This window comes from Meles meles, chromosome 11, assembly GCF_922984935.1.
Source record: "Meles meles chromosome 11, mMelMel3.1 paternal haplotype, whole genome shotgun sequence".
In the NCBI taxonomy this organism is placed as follows: domain Eukaryota; kingdom Metazoa; phylum Chordata; class Mammalia; order Carnivora; family Mustelidae; genus Meles; species Meles meles.
The window spans coordinates 38,712,775-38,734,245 of NC_060076.1; the positions used below are offsets into that span (position 1 = coordinate 38,712,775).

General features: G+C 40.3%; 1 protein-coding gene across 1 annotated transcript; it reads left to right on the plus strand.

The window, feature by feature from the left end:
• The first annotated feature begins 57 nt into the window (after positions 1-57).
• SMU1 (SMU1 DNA replication regulator and spliceosomal factor) lies at positions 58-20,450 on the plus strand. Its single transcript, XM_046022645.1, has 12 exons — positions 58-180; positions 2,972-3,182; positions 4,923-5,075; positions 6,496-6,606; positions 7,979-8,107; positions 9,555-9,674; positions 11,577-11,693; positions 12,309-12,436; positions 13,272-13,398; positions 15,942-16,109; positions 18,097-18,249; positions 19,305-20,450. Exons 1-12 carry the CDS (start codon positions 155-157, stop codon positions 19,401-19,403), a joined length of 1,542 nt encoding a protein of 513 aa, XP_045878601.1. The 5' UTR covers positions 58-154; the 3' UTR covers positions 19,404-20,450.
• The last annotated feature ends 1,021 nt before the right edge of the window (positions 20,451-21,471 follow it).

Genomic DNA, 21,471 nt, shown 5'->3' on the forward strand with positions numbered 1-21,471 from the left:
ACGCACTCCACGCCCTTCGTCGTATACGCCGTCTCCGGAGCCGGCGTCAGGCGTCGAGCGGAAGTGGTGTAAGGCGGCTGCTGGAGGTGTAGTTGGTGTGTTGCGCGACTGGGCCCAAGGGTGGACTGGTGTGTGTCCCTGTGAAGATATCACTATGTCGATCGAAATCGAGTCCTCGGAGTGAGTAGTGCGGTGGCGGAAGTTCGCGAGGTGGTGGGGGCGGGGAGGTAAAGGGTGTGGAGTGGAAGATGCCCAGGGGGAGGCGTCTGAGAGTGGAGGGCTTTTCCTTGCCCACAAAGAAGCTTCTTGGATCTGGCTACCTCGGAGGCGGGCCCACGAGAAAGTAGCGAATGAGAAGCCCAAAGCCCCATGGGAGAGTGCTGGGGGCTGGGAGGAAGCACAGGCCTTGAAGATCTGAGTTCTAGCTCTCGCCGACTTCTGGCGCGCTCTGTGACTGATCAAATTGCTCATACATTCTGAACTCCAGTCTGATTACCTGCACAAGGGAGCTTGGATTCTAAGCTTTCTTCTCTTCTCGCTCCCCCTTAAACAGCGTGATTCGTTTTCCTCTGTGCTTACATGGCCCCTTTGCGTTTCTCTGCCCATCACTTACCCAGCATTGTAGCTGTTTCTCTGCCCATCCTACAGGCCTGTGTAGGCGCGGAGGAGTCCTTATAGTCCAAGTTCTTAGCACATCGTAGATGCTCAATTACTGCCTTCGGAACGAATGAGTAATTAGCTGTTTTGTCAAGCGGTATCTGGCGCTGAATTTTGATTGGTCAGAGAGTTCTCTGTAGCTACAAAGGAGAGACAGAATGTGAAGAGGAAGCCAGAAGAATGAATGATCGACTTGTGAGGGAGGCAGACTAATGACTGAAGAAGGTCTTTAGTGAACTTTTTTTTAGGATTCCACCCTCTACCTTGCCCTTGCCTATACTTAATAATTAAACCAGCAGACAGAACATTTGTGTCCTGAGTGTAAATAAGGGAGAAGACATGTTCTGAAGACCTGCCACAGGAGAATGGGAGGCTTATTCATTCAACAAATACTGAAATCTACTCTGTGTTGTTCTAGACCCTGGGGATGCAGTAGTGAACAAAACACAAAAATTCTTGCCTTTATAGAATGTACATTGTGACTGGAGAGGGCATACAACAGACAAACACAATAAGTAAGAGACTTAACAGATGGTAGTAAGTGTTGTGGAGAAAAATAAAGCAAAGAAGAGTGGTGGTGCTGGCAACCAAGACAACTAAGGGCAGTAGTTGCAAAGCATTCCATGCTTTGGGGTCTCAGTAATAGCGGACACCACTCACCCTCCTATCCTTGGGCTACTGCATGCTTGCTTGCTTGTTTGTTTGTTTGCTTTTAAAATTTTATTTTTAAGTAATCTCTGCACCCATTGCGGGCCTTGAACCCACAGGCCTGAGATCAGGAGCCTCACAGTCTACTGACTGAACCAGTCAGACGTCCCTGCATGTTTTTATTATCAGTAATAGCTACTCTTTAGTATTTTCTATGCTGGTCATGCTATGAACAGTATAGTCAACCCTACAGGATAGGTATTTTTCTTAACAGATGAGGAGACAGTCACAGAGATGTTAACTGACCTGCCCAGGGTCACAGTAAGTGACCAAACTCTGATTCACATCCCAACCTATCTGCAAAGCTTTTAGGTCTTTATGTATTACAGCTGACTCCTAAATAACATGGGTTTGAACTGTGGGATCTGCTTATCTGAGGATATTTTTATAGTACAGTACTATAAATGTATGTTCTCTTCTTTACAATTTTCTTTTTTCTAGCTTGCTTTATTGTTAGAATATAGTAGATAATACATATAACATACAGAATATATGTTAATTGACTGTTTATGTTCTCAGCACAGCTTCTGGTCAACAGCAGGCTACTAACATTTACGTTTTTGGGGAATCAAAAGTTAAACACAGATTTTTGACTGTGCAGGGGGTCAGTGCCTCTAACCCACATTGTTCAAGAGTCAACTGTACATTTTGTTTGAAGAAAGTAAATTTGATTTGAGGTGTGTCAAATGCAAGATTTTCCTTTTTTGGAAGTGCAAATGGAAGTATGCTAAGATAGATAGTAGATACTATCTATCTACTATCTAGTAGATAATATCTATCTATTTAGGAATCTAAACCTGAGTAACTCTTACAGGGGCCATGAGAGAAAAGACTACTTAACAGAAGTAGCAGTAATCACCTTCCTTCTGCAGGAGTTTTTAAGAGGGTGTTTGCTTTCCTGTCCAGGGATGTGTGCTCAAGAGCCACATTGTCAGTTTGAGCCTTCATTTTTCCATTTATCTCTGTTACTTGGTCAAATCCTTTTCTGAAAAGTGAACATAATAGTAATACCTACCTTGTAAGATTGTTTTGAAGAATAAATGAATCAATATGCCTAAGATACTTAAAAGGGTGTCTGGTATATAGTAAATACATAATAAACAAGAAACATTGTTCATTATTTTATGTTTATTATTTCTCCCTGATAGAGAAAATTGATTAAATTCCTATCTGAAATTCCTTCCAGCCAGAACAGTCTAACCCTCTATATTCCTGCTGCTGTCTGTAGAAGTATGGTGTGAGGGGCACCTGGCTGGCTCAGTGGATTAAGTGTTCAACTTGATTGATTTTGATTTTGGCTCAGATCATGATCTTGGGGTTGTGAGATCAAGCCCTACAACAGGCTCCATGCTCCATTCTGGCTGTGGAGCATACCTAAGGTTTTCTTCAGTTGCCTTTCCTTCTGTGATTTTTGGAAAGTTTTACTTATATGCTAGGATAATATATGATAAGATATATGATATGATAAAGAACTAGAAAGCAAACAGTGAAAGGAGTATGGCCGAATAGAAGAAATAAGTTGGGGGGAGGGGACTTATTTGTGGACTTATTGGTGTTGTGAGGATTACTGAGCTAAGTGACTTGCTCTTTTTTTTTTTTTCTTCAGTGTGATCCGTCTTATCATGCAGTACCTGAAGGAGAACAGTTTACATCGGGCACTAGCAACCTTACAGGAAGAGACTACTGTGTCTCTGAATACCGTGGACAGCATCGAGAGTTTTGTAGCTGACATTAATAGTGGCCATTGGGATACTGTTTTACAGGCTATACAGTCTCTGAAATTGCCAGACAAAACCCTCATTGACCTCTATGAACAGGTAAGAGTGGAGGTGATGCTGATCCCCTTGAATTGGTTTATTGTGGGCCCCATCACTGGGAAGCATCGGTGAGCATTTCTTGAAGCACTGTGGGAGTGTAACAGCCCTTAAAACTTACACTGTCAAGGCTTGAGTACAACTTTGTATGTTTTTTTTCCCTTTTTTTTGGAAAAGCCAAGATTTTCCTTAACCTAAGATTATTTTTTAAGTAATCATTAAATAAACTGTTCTCATACCAAGTAGTATATTACAGTTTGTTGCTGGCACTAACCACGCAGTTAGTGCAGACCCTGCAAGCTAAAGGCTCAGTCCTCCCCAGGATGCCCCTTCAGATACAGACCGCACCTTTTTTGGGGTCTCAGGCCCCCCACACTTCTGACCAAGTGGTTGCATATCTGGGGTCCCCATGACCCCTTCAGAATTGAAGATTCACAGAATCACTGAATCAGTGAATCACAGAACTAGTAAAGTGCCATATTTATGATTACAATTTTATTATCAAGAATACAGATCAGGACCAGCCAAATGAAGAGACACATAAAGGAGAGGTCTCAGAGGGTCCCGAGTGCAGAGCTTCTAATGCTCTCCCCCTATGGAATCAGAGCATCTCACTTGGCGTATTAATGTGTTTACCAACCAAAAGCTCCATTGGGGTTTTTATTGGGGTTTCATTCAGACATCAGCTCCCCAGCACTCCTTGGAGGTTGGGCTCACTCAAAACCTCAACCTTCTAATGTGTTTGATTTTTCTGGCAACCAGCCCTTTCCATGAACTGTCTTCATAGCACAAACTCAGATGTAATGCTCATTAATAATGAAGATATTCCTCTCATTAGGAAATTTCCAAGGTTTTTAGAAGCTCTGTGCCAGGAAACGAGGACAAAGATCGTACAAATCAGTTATTATACACTTGTATAATAGCAGAATGGGCTTTCTGGAAATAACTATGTAGTTGTTGTTTAAAATAAAAATAGGGTAGTTTGTTTATTTACAGTCCATATGAGTTTAGTAATTACTCAGAGAAAATTTTGTTAACTGGAGAAAGGTTTCTCTGGAGGTCATGGAAATATTCTCATCTTTCATTTTCTTCAGTTTCTGTATTCTGAGCAGGAAGCCTGAGAGGAGAGGAGATAGGTAGATAAAAATGAAGGACAGACGTTGAAAGACTGGGGTAGCTCAGTCGGTTAAGCATCCGACTTCATTATGATCTGAGGGTCCTGAGATCTGAGTCCTGTAACAGGCTCTGCCTCTCAGCAGGCAGTCTGCTTCCTCCTCTCCCTCTGCCCCTCCCCACCTTGTGCTCTCTCTCTCATAAATAAATAAGATCTTAAGAAAAGATTGAAAAAAAAAAAAAGATTGAAGTTACCATTTATAATTGCTTCATTCACCAACCTGAAAATACTAGGGAAAAGAGGAAGGAATAGGGGTGCCTGGGTGGCTCAGTGGGTTAAGCCTCTGCCTTCGGCTCAGGTCATGGGCTCAGGGTTTTGGGATCGAGCCCCGCATCGGGCTCTCTGCTCAGCAGGAAGCCTGCTTCCCTCCTCTCCCTCTGCCTGCCTCTCTGCCTACTTGTAATGTCTCTTTGTCAAATAAATAAAATCTAAAAAAAAAAATTAAAGAAGAGGAAGGAGTATTTCCTAATTTTGGAAGTCATGTTGGGAGGCCATTTCTGAAGCAGAAATTGTACTAAAAGAGTACTAAAAGAATGCATTGAAACAGACATTTTCTTTCCATTTTCTAGGTTGTTCTGGAATTGATAGAACTGCGTGAATTGGGAGCTGCCAGGTCACTCTTGAGACAGACAGACCCCATGATCATGTTAAAACAAACCCAGCCAGAGCGGTATATTCATTTGGAGAACCTCTTGGCCAGGTCTTATTTTGATCCTCGTGAGGTATGACAAGAAGCTGTTGTTAACTTTAAAAAATAAATAATAATGTACTCTGTTTTTTAACCATTTTACTGGATACTGATTTTGATTTAATTTTTGAGAATGAGGGCTTAACTGTTTATGTTGACTGAAACTTACATATGCTAAAGAGAATAATCTTGTTCAGTTTTCTGAGTATATGAAGGTCTTCCCTATACACCCCATTTTAGAGGGTTGTATGTTGATTAGTCAAAAAATTTACTCTGATACAATTTCTACATTAGCCCAAGTACTTACATGACCCTGAAGTGCTGCCTGACTGCTAGTATGTTACTGTGCATTTGTGTCCCTTGGCCCGACAAGTGCAGTTTTCTCTTTTTTTTCTTTTTTAGTTCTTGGAAAGCTTATGCTTTTGTCTCAGCCAGTTATGCTTAGTGGTAGAGTGTGGTGACTGATACTCTTTTCTTCTTCCCAAACCTCATTGTATATTTCATTGTTTCTCACCCAGCCTTTTACTAGTCTAAATAGGAGGAAGAAGAATTTAATAGGTCCTAGAGAGTATAAAGTTAGGGTAAACTCACAGAAACCATGAGGAAAGAAATTTAGATTACCATGACAGGATTCAAGTTAGAGGTGGTGAAGAACTTCTGGGTTTGGAGTCATTGGACTGAAATAAATTACCAAAAATTACCTCAACTCTGCAGGTTTTTCAAAAAACTGGAAAAACAACTCTGGCTTTGACATATTTACTTGGACCCTTTCAGAAATAATAATGTGGACTGGCTGACTTCAACTCTCTCCCAGCTTATACTTTTGAAATGCAAGTGGGGAGAGTTGGGAAGTTGTCTTAACTAATTAATATAATCAATCCCTTCTTTAACCAGGTAGTTTCTTTTTATGTAATTTTTTTTTTTTTTTTTTTTAAATGTTTTTGCTTGGCGCGCCTAGGTGGCTAGGTTAGTTAAGCCTCTGCCTTTGGCTCAGGTCATGATCCTAGGGTCCTGGGATGGAGACCTATGTCAGGCTCGTTGCTCAGCAGGGAGTCTGCTTCTCCATCTGCCTGCTGCTCCCCCTGCTTGTGCATGCTCTTTCTCTCTCTCTCTCTGTCAAAAAAATAAAATCTTTTTCTTTTTTTTAAAGATTTTATTTATTTGACACACAGAAAGAGACAGCAAAAGAGCGAATACATACAGAGGGAATTGGAGAGGGAGAAGCAGGTTTCCCACTGTGCAGGGAGCCCAGTTTGGAGGACCCTGATCCCAGGACTCTGGGATCATGACCTGAGCCGAAGGCAGAAATTTAACGACAGAGCCTCCCACGTACCCCAAATAAATAAAACCTTAAAAAAAAAGTTTCTGCTTGATGATTATTATTGGTTTTAAATAAGCACACTCATATCCTATAGCCACTTCTTAGAATGATGCTACCCCATCTCCTTTTTCAGGCATACCCAGATGGAAGTAGCAAAGAGAAGAGAAGAGCAGCAATTGCACAGGCCTTAGCTGGGGAAGTCAGTGTGGTGCCCCCATCTCGTCTCATGGCATTGCTGGGGCAGGTAATTAAAGTCTGTGGAACAACAACAACAAAAAGTCTGTGGAGCTGAACTCCTGGTACTGTTTCCTATATATAAACTCTACAGGCTAGAGAAACCAGATATCCTTAGAATTGGGGACAGCCTACAGTGCTGCTTGTACCAGCACGTGTGCCATGCCACCTTTATCTTTCCTGGGAGAAGCAGTGTAGATTAGTGGTTAATAGCACAGGCTCTAGAGTTAGTTAGAATTAGGTTGATTGTAGAATTTATCATTCCATCTGGCCCCCATCTGGGATATTCCATCTGGGATAGCTTGATGGTACTGTTGATCATTGTGCCAGGACACTGTCAAAGGCAAATTGGAATAAATGTTTAGTTAGAATCCAAGATCTCTCACTGACCAACTAATGTGGTCTTTAACACATTACCTAACTTTTGTGGACTTTTTTTAAACTAATTTCTACACCCATTGTGGGCCTTGAACTAACTCCCTGGCCTGATCACATTAAAACCTCACAAATGGATAGGAAAAATAGTAAAAGTACAGTAGACAAATGGGCAAAGAACATAAATAAACAGTAAGAAGAGGAAATAAATTGGGAGCCATTAAAAGAGTTGGCAAAAGATCTACCCTAGGATCATCAGTCTCCAAAATGCATGATTTTTCCACTCCCTATAATGCAGTCTTAAACACTACTGAAGTTACAGCTTTTTGGGAAACCGGTTTGGCAGTGTGTATAAGAGCTTAACCATTCATTTTCTTTTTTGGGTTCAGTAATTCTTCTTCTAGGGATCTATTCTGAGTGAGTATTATCCCTCAAACAGAAAATGCCTCATGTTCAGAAGTGTTTGTTGTGGCATAATTTAGCTGTATAAAAATTTGGTAGCAGTGTGACTGTCCATTAATGTGTTAATTAAACTATTAAGCCCTTCACCATGTAAGGTATATTTTATAGCCATTGAAATGATAGTTATGTCATTGCATGACCTGATGATAGGTGAAAACAATATAAAATTTTATATAGAACATCATTACAGGTATGTTAATTAATAAACACATCGGGTGGGGGGAAACACTAGAAGGTATACACAAAAGGCTAACTAACAGTTGGATGTTGGGATTTTGGGGAGATTTTTGTTTTTCAAATTTTGTTTCTAATAAAGGTTAAACTTCTAAGGAAAACGATATGGAAATACGGACCTGTTGGCTCTCAGAGTTCCCTGCATCCAGGCATCAGCATGTGTTCCTAAGACACACAGAGCTGCATTGATTATATTGTCTTCAGATGGCCAAAGATTCGTGTTAACCTGATCCTTTCGGGCTGGCCTTGAGCAGTCAGGACTGGATCTTAGAGGCCCCCAAGCAGATGAGTGTACGTTTCTTTGCTTACAGGCCCTGAAGTGGCAGCAGCACCAGGGGTTGCTTCCTCCTGGCATGACTATAGATTTGTTCCGAGGCAAAGCAGCTGTCAAAGATGTGGAAGAAGAAAAGTTTCCTACACAGCTGAGCAGGCATATTAAGGTAGGATCCTTAGATACTCAGCCACTTGCTAATCATTTGTCAAGGACTTCATGCCTGCCCATCCAGGGCGTGTGCCGGGGCTTGGGTGGGGGAGCAGAGCTCAATCTCCAGCTCTGACAACATTCGGGGTTGCGGCTGGTGATCACTGGCGTCTTTCTGGGCTCTGGCAGTGGCACACCTCAGGTGTATATCCATAAATTTGACAGCTGGCCCATCCTCTGCCCTTGCACTTCTTCCCAGGAGGGCTTCTTTTGGAAGAATGGGTAGCTCTTTGGGTAAGCCTGGAACTCACTGTGAACTTTGTGTATTCATCCTGTTCAGTGTTGCAGTTTTTGCCTGCTCCATGTCTGGCAAATTACCAGGCATGGATTGTAAAGCAGGCTTGTGTGGTGTTGGAGGAAAATAATTTTATCATCTCATGGCTGTTTCTTGGTTTTTGTTGTTGTTCTTTTTTTAATCTGAGACTTTTCTAGGATAAAGCACACTCACATAATTGCTGCAGCTCCCAGAATTAAAAGCGTATTTGCTACTTCAGCATCTCCTTTATATTAGTTTCTCCGTGGGTTTGTGGTCTTAATGAATTTATGGCTTTTGAAATATTTCATATTCCTCAAATCTTGGGCTTTGGCTTAGAGCTTTAAATTTTACCTTTTCTGGATTGTATGTTCTGATTCCCACGTAAAGATATTTCTAAGTAGCACTGTTATATTTACCTGGGTGAAGCCTTGAGACAGATAGAAATCCATTATAATTACGCTGCTGGGCTAAGATTTTCTTTTATGAACACTTTTCCTTTTCTGGTATTTAAAATGAAATTCATAATAGAGCTTTTCTCTGTTTTCCTTTGTTTAATGTTCTGTAGTTTTCATCTGTTACTGGGAACATCACTGCTGGTAAATGCTCAGGATACATCTCCTAGGCAAATAGTCTATCAGCTCTAATTAGTTCTTGAGTCCGTCAGCCACATGTTATCACTTGATTCAATGAAGGTCATGAGAAGGAACAGGATGGCAAATTTGTTTACAAAACAATATAGGAAAACAGGCATTTATTTTTGGGGGAAAAAAATTGTCCCCTAGATGTACAACATATTGTCTCACATTGAATATGAAAGTCATACTATGGCTGTGTCAGGTAAAAACTTACAGAGTATTTTAATAGGATTACTTGTTCCAACTCCTGTGCTAAAATAGTTCCTTCATACTGCTTTGGAAATACCAATTTCACATTAAAAAAGCTAGTTTAAACTGAGAGCCCAGACCTAAAACTGGCCAGAGAAAATACATCCATTGCCTCTGTCCAGATACAGAAATAACTCTCCAATACTCTGTAATAGAGGCTAGCTATCACTTTGTCCTAGGGCAGGATTTCTCAAAAGGTTAAAATGGAAATTGTCTTAAGGTCAGTAGATAAAAATGCATCTGTTTCATTATTTCATTTGAAACAGTTTGGTCAGAAATCACATGTGGAGTGTGCTCGATTTTCTCCAGATGGTCAGTATTTGGTCACTGGGTCTGTTGATGGATTCATTGAAGTCTGGAACTTTACAACTGGAAAAATCAGAAAGGTAAAGTATTTAAAATATGTTAACTTTTCTAGTGGCAGAATTATCTATTTTTTGTTTTTAAATTCTTATTTTTACAATATAATTGTTTTTAATCAATAATATGTACATCTGATACAACATTTTTTAAAAATAATATTTGTTTGAGAGAGAGAGCACACCCGAGTGCTAGCCCAAGCATGAGTTGGGGGAGGGGCAGAGGGAGAGGGAAAGGGAGAAGCAGACTCCCCACTGAGTGCGGAGCCAGCTAATGGCTGCATCCGAGGACACTGAGATCTTGACCTGACCTGACCTCACTTAACCAACTGATCCACCCAGGTGCCCCCATTTGATAAGACATTTTATAAATAGAAAAGTCATTCAGTAAGAGAGTCTTGCTCCGGGGCACCTGGGTGGCTCAGTGGGTTAAGCCTCTGCCTTCGGGCAGTCATGATCTCAGGGTCCTGGGATCAAGCCCAGAATTGGGCTCTCTACTCAGCAGGGAGCCTGCTCCCCCTCCCCCTCTGCCTGTCTCTCTGCCTACTTGTGATCTCTCTGTCAAATAAATAAATAAAATTTTTAAAAAAATAAAAAAAGAGAGTGTCTTGCTCCTATTGTCCCTCAGTTGGTCAGTTCTCTTCCTTGGTCCACCCAGGGTTATCAGTTTCTTATGTAACCTTCCTGCACTTTCTAGGTAGTGGAAGAAATTACTTATTTTTTTCTAATCTAATTGTAGTACTGATTGTTTCTCATTATGAATGAAGTTGATTATCTTTTTATATGTGAAAACTACCAGTGTTTCCTGTTCTGTGAAGTCTTCGTATCCTTTGCCTATTTTTCTTTTGGATTCTTATTGATTTTTAGGAACAGTTTTTGTATTATGTATTGCAAAAATTTTTCAGTTTTGGCTGTTGTCTTTTGACTTTGCTCATCATTTTGTTTTACAGACTTAGTTTTTTTGTATCATATTTATCCATCTTTTTTTTCCTACAACTTCTAGTGCTTTCATGTTTCATTTTATGTTTAATTTTTGATCCATTGGAATTTGTTTAGGGAGATGAAGTTGGTGTAGATCCAATTAATTTTTTCCCTAAAAGGTATTTATTGACTATCCACTGATTTAAAATAGAACATTTATCATAGAATGCTAATTTCCGCTCCATGGGTAGTGAATTCATAAGTGATTTTCATTTTCTGCTTCATGTTATTTCCTTATAGTTTGCTTTTTTTTTCCAAAACAAAACCATGACACAGTCTTATTTTCTAATTAGGAAAAGATGGATACTTTGTTCTGAACAGTAAAGGATGATAAAAGAAACATCACAATTCAGTACATTAGTCAGTATATGGTTTTAGAAAAAGTAGCTGACAATTTGAAAAAGACATTGTCTTTTCACATACCACTGAAATAAATTCAGATACATTAAAAATGTACAGTTGTGGGGCGCCTGGGTGGCTCAGTGGGTTAAGCCACTGCCTTCAGCTCAGGTCATGATCTCGGGGTCCTGGGATCGAGTCCCGCATCGGGCTCTCTGCTCAGCAGGGAGCCTGCTTCCCTCTCTCTCTCTCTGCCTGCCTCTGTCTACTTGTGATCTCTCTCTGTCAAATAAATAAATAAAATCTTTAAAAAAAAAATGTACAGTTGTGGACTTGTAGGGGAATTTTGCACAGAAGAAGGATCAGTAGGCAAAAGATGTAGGGTGTTATATTGGAATTTTTTTAGAGTATTAATTTGAAGTGTGTGAAATTACTTATTCCCACCGCTATCAGTTGTTCATTTGGAGCACATGAGCATGGCACTAGTATTTGCTTGGGAAATTTAGGGTAGGCACAATCTATTACTCTGCTTTCAGTGAGTTTATAGAGATCTAGCGTAACTGGGGACTTTGTGTTGTTTTGGTAACTGCTTATCTTTGTTTCCTTTAGGATCTTAAATACCAGGCCCAGGATAACTTTATGATGATGGATGATGCTGTCCTCTGCATGTGTTTCAGCAGAGATACAGAAATGTTAGCAACTGGGGCCCAAGATGGAAAAATTAAGGTATTTATTAGTGGCGCAAACTTTTGTATGTAGACATTTTGAGACTTCTGCAATGAGGTAGTGTTCCGCATGTGATAGCTTAATAACACCTACTGTTTTTGAGCATCAACTTTATGCTAATTTACTTTTTCTTGCTTAATCCTAATAACTCTGCCTAGGGAGGTCCAATAATCAGTTTAAGGTCACACCATTGATAAGTGATAAATTGGGACTTCAACTCAGATCTACTCCTCATGCCCTTTCTGCTGTATCACCCTGGCTCACCTTATAAAGATGTGTTGTACTTTGGATTTTTTTTAGAGAATGGGATTGGTCTGCAGTTGATTAGCTGTGGTTTGTATTTAATTGCTGGTAAAACACCCTGGGCTAGATTAAATACAGAAATGGTCTCTGCTAAGTGAACTTTGAGTCTAAACTTTTGTTGTAATAATTTATGAGTAAAGAGATTTAAGTTTCAGAGGATTCAGTTGTTGTACTATGTGAAGCAGCCATATTCAGCTATTAGCATGCATTTTTAATGCTGTTTTAGTACACTGTAGCATTGCATCTTGCTTGGCTCTGCAGGCAGGAGTGGGACTCTGTTCACAAGTTTTTACTGTTTTTTTTTTAATAAAGGTATGGAAGATTCAGAGTGGGCAGTGTTTAAGGAGATTTGAAAGGGCCCACAGTAAAGGTGTCACCTGTCTAAGCTTTTCTAAGGATAGCAGTCAGATCCTTAGTGCCTCTTTTGACCAGACAATTAGGTAAGTAAGAGTCTCCAAACTCCCTCAGTTGGGTTTGCTATGGTGAAGCACTGGAGGGAGGTACTCTTGATTCCTTATGCTTTCACCTAGATGGTGTTATATGAAGAATGTGTGTATGTGAGACCTCATTATTATTTTGTTCATTTTAGTCTACCCAGAAGAGAGATTAGAAGGGGATTATACCAGTGTTTCATGTTTCTCAAAATGTGACTTTTTTGGCCCACGTGTATCAGAAGTACCACAGAGGGCATATTTTCTTCCAGTCTCTGTGCCAAGCTTTTGTTTTTGTTTTGTTTGACAAAATGAAAATTACATTGCATAGTCCTCTTTCTTCACCTGATATTATAACTTGAGCTTCTCTAATTCATTGAAAGAATATTCAACATCTGGTCCCAACTGCAGTCTATAGAACACTTTTTTTTTTTTTAAAGATTTTGTCAGAATGAGAGAGGCAGACGGAGAAGCAGACTCCCTGCTGAGCAAGGAGCCTGATATGGGATTTGATCCCAGGACCCTGGAATCATGTCCTGAGCTGAAGGCAGACGTTAACGGACTGATCCACCCAGGCATCCCTAGAATATTTTTTTTAATAAACACCTTTTTTTTTTTTTTTTTTTTGAGGATTTTATTTATTTGTGAGAGCGAGAGAGAGAACACACAAGTGGACAGGAAGGGCAGAGGGAGAGGGAGAAGCAGACTCTCTGCTGAGTGGAGTTCCATCCCAAGATCTTGGGATCATGACCTGAGCCAAAGACAGACGATTAACCAACTGAGCCACCCAGGCACCCTGCAGTCTGTAGAGTTTTAATTGTTCATTTCTTTTTGTTTGTGATAGAATTCATGGTTTAAAATCTGGGAAAACTTTGAAGGAATTTCGTGGCCATTCCTCCTTCGTGAATGAAGCAACTTTTACACAAGATGGACATTATATTATTAGTGCATCATCTGATGGCACTGTAAAGGTTAAGTATTTGCTACTAGTCTATTTTGGGGTGTCTATTTTTGTCCTTTGAAGAGTTTTCAGTGGTGATAATGGTGATGATTGTGGTGGAGTAAACTTTACTAGCTCTTTTAGCTATAAATGAGGTGAGTCTGAGACATAGTGATATTCTTGGGTGAATCCCTATTGAAGTACCTTGAGTTTCAAACTTACATATTCAAAACCTTACATATTCAAAACAGACTTTATCATGTGAAGGAAGAGAAGAAGGTGTGGAGGCCTACATTAAGTCACACCCCATCTATAGCAGTTAAAGTCTGTCTAGATAGAGGTATGGTTCACTCACAATAGTCAAGTTTACAAAGGGCCTAGTGGCCAGATAAATAGATCTCTTTTTTTCTTGCACAGTCTCACTCTACCCTCAACCCCCCAACATTTAGGGGCCTTCTCAACAACATTTATAGAGAGGCAGGGGAGGTGTAGAGTAGAACTAAGCCCTCTCCTCTCTCAAATACTCATTTACTATCTTAGCTCTCAGCTGAAAGTAGTGGATCTTCATTCAGCAACTTCAGAGGCTTATTTATTTTTAAAAGATTGATTATTTATTTGATAGAGAGAGAGATCACAAGTAGGCAGAGAGGCAGGCAGAGAGATGGGGGGGGGGGGGGTAGCAGGCTTCCTGCTGAGCAGAGGGCCTGATGCAGGACTGGATCCCAGGACCCTGAGATCATGACCTGAGCTGAAGGCAGAGGCCCAACTCACTGAGCCACCCAGGCGCCTCAAAGCTTAGTTATTTTAATGGCAGTCTTCATTTCCTAGTTGAGAAGTCCAAACAGAAAATTGCTGGAGATATTTGAGACAATCCATTTAAATTCTGGACCTGCTTTTGTTTACTTTTCCATTTATTCATGAGAGACAGAGAGAGGGAGGCAGAGGGAGAAGCTGACTCCCCTCAGAGCAGGGAGCTGGATGTAGGACTTGATTCCAGGACCCCAGGATCATGACCCCAGTCGAAAGCAGCCACCTGACTGACTGATCTGCCCAGGTACCCTGGACCTGCTTTTTAAATCGCCTTAGGTGGGCGCCTGGGTGGCTCAGTGGGTTAAGCCGCTGCCTTCGGCTCAGGTCATGATCTCAGGGTCCTGGGATCGAGTCCCGCATCGGGCTCTCTGCTCCGCAGGGAGCCTGCTTCCCTCTCACTCTCTCTGCCTGCCTCTCTGCCTACTTGTGATCTCTCTCTGTCGAATAAATAAATAAAATCTTTAAAAAAAAAAAAAAAAAAAAAAAAAATAAATCGCCTTAGGTATCTGTATAGTTTGTAGCAGAAGACCGAAGCATATTAACACAAATGCCTAAAAGACCACCCTCAGAAATTGCTTGTTGTGGCTTAGGAATTGAACCAGGAACCTGAGGGTAGGAAAGTCTTCCTCAGGGTGGTTGAGGCTGTATACAGAGCTCTTAGTACTTTAGTCATGGGATTTGCCCTCGTTGTGCTTTGTATATGGGCCTTAAACAATCTGTGAAATGCTTGTGGTCTTTTCCTTTTATTCATTAATGAGTCAGATAAAGCGTCTCACTGACTTTTTGGAGAGAAAACACTGGGATCCTTATAACTCTTCACTGAAAAGTTCATTTCTCTCCTGAAGACAATTGGGCGTTAGGGAGATTGGGTCAGATGAAAACGTTTAAATTAGGAAAATAAACACTGGGGCAATTAGTGGGGCAGTTATTTCCTCCTGTTTATAGGTATTCAACATTCGTTTAGTGCTAAGCTCTGTTGAAAGCACAAAGGAAACAAGACAGTCTGTGCCTTTGAGGCTTTTGTGTGTATATATATATATACACACACATCTCATTAAGTGAATAGTGTCCAGACAATGCTATGGAAGATTTGGTCCATTCCTTCTCTCAGCTCATCTCAGATTTCAGGAACTGTGATGTCTGATTTAGCCCCATCAGTTTGTAACAGCCTGGAATAGGGTGGAGCCTATTAGCAGAAGGGATGTTGGGTTAGGAGAGGTAATACACGTGGCCAAGACTGACTTCTACTGCGTGGATCCTCATGTGTGCGTCAGCACTGTGGCTTGTGTTCAGTGGTTCAAGCTGTATGCTGGAATCATTTCTGGAGCTTTTTAAAAATGAGCATGCCTATACCCCACCCTAGAGTTCAGGATAGAGTCCTGAGCATATAATTCTAAAAAGTTATTTTGATGTCCAGGTAAAGTAGCTTTCTGGTTATTTGATAGTAGCAGTGTTGATACATAGAAAATTTTAAAGATACATAGCTCATTAGGAAAATTTTGTAAGGGAAGATCATAGATTTTAAAAGGTTTTATTATATAGCTTTGTGACTTTTGTTGATACCACTTAATTAGCAAATATGATAAGTGCTTACTATGTATATGGCAAAGTTAGGTATTTGATAGGACTAAAAATCAAGAAGCTTTTTTTCTGAATCAGTTTTATTCGCTTTTTTTAAAATCACATTTTCCTTTTTTTAATCCCCAAACTTTTAGAAATTCTTATATCCCAGAAATGTTAATGCCTTAAATTTTTGTGTCATAGATCTGGAATATGAAGACCACAGAATGTTCAAATACCTTTAAATCCCTGGGCAGCACTGCGGGGACAGATATCACTGTCAACAGTGTGATCCTGCTTCCTAAAAATCCAGAGCACTTCGTGGTGTGTAATAGATCAAATACCGTGGTTATCATGAACATGCAGGGGCAGGTGAGTGCTCGGAACTTTGCATGGAACTTGTGGGCCATTCCTAAGTCATCCCTTGGTTCTGGCCCTTCCAGTAACAAAATATGGGTTCATCACTCCAAAAACCATATATAGTTGACCCCTGAACAATATAAGGGTTAAGGGCACTGACCCCCTGGGTAGCAATCTGCATATGACTTTAGACCCCTCCCAAAGCTTAACTATTAATAACCTACTGTTAACTGGAAGGAAGCCTCACCCATAACATAAATAATTGATTAACACATACTTTGTATGTTATATGTATTATATACTGTATTCTTATAAAGTAAGCTTAGAGAAAAGATGTTACTAAGAAAATCATAAGAGAAAATACATTTACAGTATCATACTGTATTTATTTTTTTAAAAATCCATGGAGTGGTGGATCAGTCAGAAGAGCATGTGACTCTTGATTCAGGGTCATGAGTTTGAGCCCCATGCCGGGTGTAGAGATTAGTAAAATAAATAAGTAAATAAACATTAAATAGAAAAATCTGTATATGAGTGGACACGCACAGTTCAAACCTGTGTTGTTGATAAAAATCCCTGAGTAAGGGAGCTACAGTATGAGGATTAGTAACTCAGTACATCTCCCAGTTACCACACGATCTAAGGTAGAACTCTCATAGGAGAAGGGCAACAGTGCTTCATGATATGTATTTGTAATCAGGGCACCTGTATGTTCCCAAGGAACCTCACTTTTGTAGCACTAGAGACATTAGGAGTGTCAAGATTAAAGTCTCAAGCCCTGGGAATGTGTTGTGGTGCTACTAGACTGTTGGCTTGGGCCCTTGGGGATCCTCCTGAGTGTGGAGAAGAGCCAGGGGCTGGTGTCTGGAACCGTCTCTCCCTTCCATTAGTCCTTGTAACTGATAAATTTGTAGTTTAGAATCCATGGATGGGGGGGCATCTGGCTGGCTTGGCTGGAAGAGCTTGCAACTCTTGATCTTGGGGCTGTGAATTCAAACTCCACGTTGAGTGTACAGATTAAGTAGGCAGACAGACTGACTCACTGACTGAACTAACTAAAAAAAGAGCCCATGGTTGAGTTAGCTGGTCTGCATTATCTGCTGGTCCCCTGTATAACACCTATTGTTGCCCACTAGTTTTCTGCTCGTACAGGATGGAGAGTGCCTGTGTATGCACCCTTTCCCTGGTGATAGCATCATATATAACCATAGTACAATGATCAAAACCAAGAAATTGACATTGATACAATACTATTAAATCAGACCTTATTTGGATTTCCCTAGTCTTTATATGCGTTCATGTTGAGGCAACAAGTTCTATGAAGTTTTATCAGATGTATAGATTCTTGTAACTACCACAACAGTCAAGATACAGAACTGTTCCATCATCCCCAGAGGAACTCCCTCATGCTACACCTTTATAGTCAATCTTTCCCTCCGTCCCTAGCCCCTGGCAACTGATCTGCTTTCCATTATTATTTTGTCATTTTGAGAATGGTGTAAAAATGGAATCGTATGTTATGTAACCTTTTAACCTGTTGAGATTGGTTTTGCTCAGCTTGATTTATGATGACATGGTGTGTAAAATACAGCAAACAAGGTCTTGGAGACAGAGGTCATCTTGCTTAAGGAAAGCATCCCATTCTGTTAAAAAGAGGAAACAATGGAGTGTAAGTCTACAGAGCATTGACAACTGGTAGTATATTGATTTAGAAATTGTTTAGGTGGCAATGAATTTACTTCAGGGTAAAATGACTTCGTAGACTAAAGAGCAGGGTTGGTAACTTGGGATGTATGATTAAGTTTAGATACTTTATCCATGGAATATTTCACAGGCAAGAGGATTTAGCACATGGTGAGTGTAATTGGTGATCTAATTATAAGTGTCAGTAAACCAAAATGCAAAATTAACAATGTGAAGGTGTTAGTTAAAACTGCTGCTTTTGAACTGCTGCTAATACAGATGTTTTGTTTTTGCTTTGGGGTATGGTATGATTTAGATTGTCAGGAGCTTCAGCTCTGGTAAGAGAGAAGGTGGGGATTTTGTGTGCTGCGCCCTGTCCCCTCGCGGTGAATGGATCTACTGTGTCGGGGAGGACTTTGTGCTCTACTGTTTTAGCACAGTCACAGGCAAACTGGAGAGAACTTTGACAGTGAGTATTACTAACTTAAGGCCATCTCAAGAAATTGCATTAATACTTGTGTCTTTCTGAACTCTAAAGTAAACGTTTTCCAGACTGCTCTGTGAACCTTGGTATAAAAAATGTAAAAAATGTAAAAATTTTATGACTAAATAAAATAAACGGCCCATTAGTAATGATAAGGAATTACCTCCTCTCTCAGGAAAGGTCTCCTTCAGTGAACCTTCAGCTTCAAGTGAATAGGATGGGTGTACATAAAGCAGACAATAAGAAAGGGAACATGCCTAACTAGCCAGCTAGATTAGGCATATCCTCCCCAGTGGATATGTGTTATATCACAATGTGATAGGAATTAGATAGTCTTCCTCCATCTTTTGTGTCATTTGGAATAGTGGCCTCCAAGATCTCAGGAGGAGAAAAACTAGCTGAGGGCTATACTGGATGTTTTTAAGACTCGTATCTGGAAGTGGCTTATGATACTTTGTTCCTCATTCTTTTTTGGTTCGAATTCGGTCACATGGCTGACTAAATGCAAGGGGGGACAGGGAAAATGTAATTTTCTGTGGTCCAGAAGTAGTATGGTGAACATATAAGAAATTACATACAAATCCTTGTTAGAAAATCATCTCTTGGTCTCACATGACTCTGAGTGAGCTTTTGATGCACCTGCTCTGTCAGGCCTCCATGCAGGTCTCAGGGACGCCTAGCTGAGGGGTCTGGAAAATACAAGTTCACGGAGTTGATGGAATCATTTGGTCTTAGACACTGTTTTGGCCTAGAATTTACAAAATAGTGATGGGGAGTAGGATCAGCTGTAATGCAAAATGGATTTGGGACAAAGCATTATTCATTCACACATTATGAAAAACTATGGAAATGTCAACTAGCAGTGTGATAGCCTCATTTATTTTCGTTTTGTTTAGCCCTCTTTGAAGCTCCCTTAGGTTGGATCTTTTTGGTGGGAAGTGGAAGCTTCACTCTTCCTCCCTCCCACTCAACTCTGGATGCATCTTCAGGGTGATTTTTATAGACCTATATCACCTAACCCAATGCTTTACTTTTCTCAGGTTCATGAGAAGGATGTGATTGGTATCGCACATCACCCTCATCAGAACCTGATTGCTACCTACAGTGAAGATGGACTCCTAAAGCTCTGGAAACCCTAATTTCCACTTTTCTTTTAAAACTTGCTTGAGAGCATGTACTTAAGTGAAGACATATTCATGTATTGCCTTTTTTTTTTTTTAAGGCTACCTTTTCTAAGCAATTATCTGAATTAGGAACAAGAGTAATTTTGTGAAAATTCATGTTCAAGTAGCAGTTACTCTTTTATATATATTTTTAAGGTATTCATTTTATCTATTTCTAATCGGGGCAGTCATGTAATGTTTTCAGTAGTCTTCTACCTGAAGAGTGAAATACTACTCTTTCTAGAAGAAAACTACTTTGATTTGAAATGGTGATTGAAACATACCTCATGCAGTAAAACTTGTGAATAAGTAACTATCTGATATTCAGTAGCTCTTTGCTGGTCCGGTTTTTTTTTTTTAGATGTTAATAAACTTTATCCTTTTGGAAGCTTTGTTTTTAAATGTAAGTAAGTGCTTATCTAGTTAACATATTTACTTGGAATCAGGTGAGGAGAGTGGGACATAACATCATTAATCCCAGTACAGCAGGAAGTCCATTCCTAGTTAGAAAGATAGACTGACTATAAAAGGGTCGGGTGTTGCATAGGCTATCTCATTTCATTGCCTTCACTGTCCACTCATTCTTATTAGCTGTGCCTTCTCATATGTTCTGGCCAACTCCAGAGACTATCATCTCCATCTTCTCAGTAGAACCAGTTGCAGGATCCATTAGAATTCAGTTTTGGTTTCTGAGGTTTTGGCATTTAAAATACGCTATTGTTCTGAAGGAAATGGAAAAGGACCTGAGATTTAGAGAAGTCTTTTTTTGCTATGTGTCCTTACCAGTTAAGGAAAAAAAAAAGCCAACAAAACTCTTGAAAATACTTTGCACATGGGTGTCTTTATGTTTCAACCAAAGATACATTCAGTGCACGGATATTGATGTTGAAGGTGCTGTGCAGGAATCATTTCAAGAAATTGAAACTTTCGGGGCGCCTGGGTGGCTCAGTGGATTAAGCCGCTGCCTTCGGCTCAGGTCATGATCTCAGGGTCCTGGGATCGAGCCCCGCATCGGGCTCTCTGCTCTGCAGGGAGCCTGCTTCCTCCTCTCTCTCTGCCTGCCTCTCTGCCTACTTGTGATCTCTCTCTCTGTCAAATAAATAAATAAATAAAATCTTTAAAAAAAAAAAAGAAATTGAAACTTTCATGTAGGCCAGCTCTTATGCCTTTTAATTTTAGCCTTTATTAGGTACAAATTAATGGGAAGTTTTTAAAAAGCTTTAGAGTGTTACAATTTACCTTTGATTGAAATATAGCCTGATCCTTTGCCTGGCGCAATAATGTTCCATATTGGCTGAATTATTCCTTGGCAGCACTAAGAAATGACTCTTCCCCAATCATATTCCCAAAAGTTTTTTTTTTTTTCTTTTGCTGTTAAACCTGCAGCTTTTTGGGGAGCCTGGGTGGTTCAGTCATTTAAGTGTCCAACTCTTGATTTCAGCTCAGGCCATGATCTCAGGGTCCTTGTGTCTGAACCCCATGTCTGGCTCTGCTCCATGCTGAACATGGTGTGCTTGAGATTCCCTTTCCCCCTGCCCCTTTCCCTTGCTCATGTACACACTCCTGCTCTCCACTCACCCCCAAAGTTTTAAACATGCTTTTTGACAGAAATGTCATTTGCTGCCATTAAGTTGAACATAGTCACGAATCCATCAATTCACATGAATTCTGGTGTCCCATCCCAGTGAAAATAAGTTTTCACATAAATAAAAGGTTTAAGGTGGAAAGAGGAAACAGGTTATGTTAAAATTCCTTAGAAAAGTCTTAAAGAAATTGGGATTTTCTATAGCCCATGACCTCATGAATAAGCAAGCAGTTGAGTAGTACTGTTAAAAAATAAAGCAGGCCAAGGGGCTTCTGGGTGCCTAAAGCTTCTGCCTTTAGCCGAGTTCATGGTCTGGGCGTCCCAGGATAGATCCCCATATAGGGCTTCTTGCTCAGTGAGGAGTGTGCTTTCTCCATTTCCCTTTGCCCCTCCCCGTTTATGCTCTCACAAATTAACCACCCCCCAAAAAAAAACCACGTCTGAAACGGAGTCACTTCT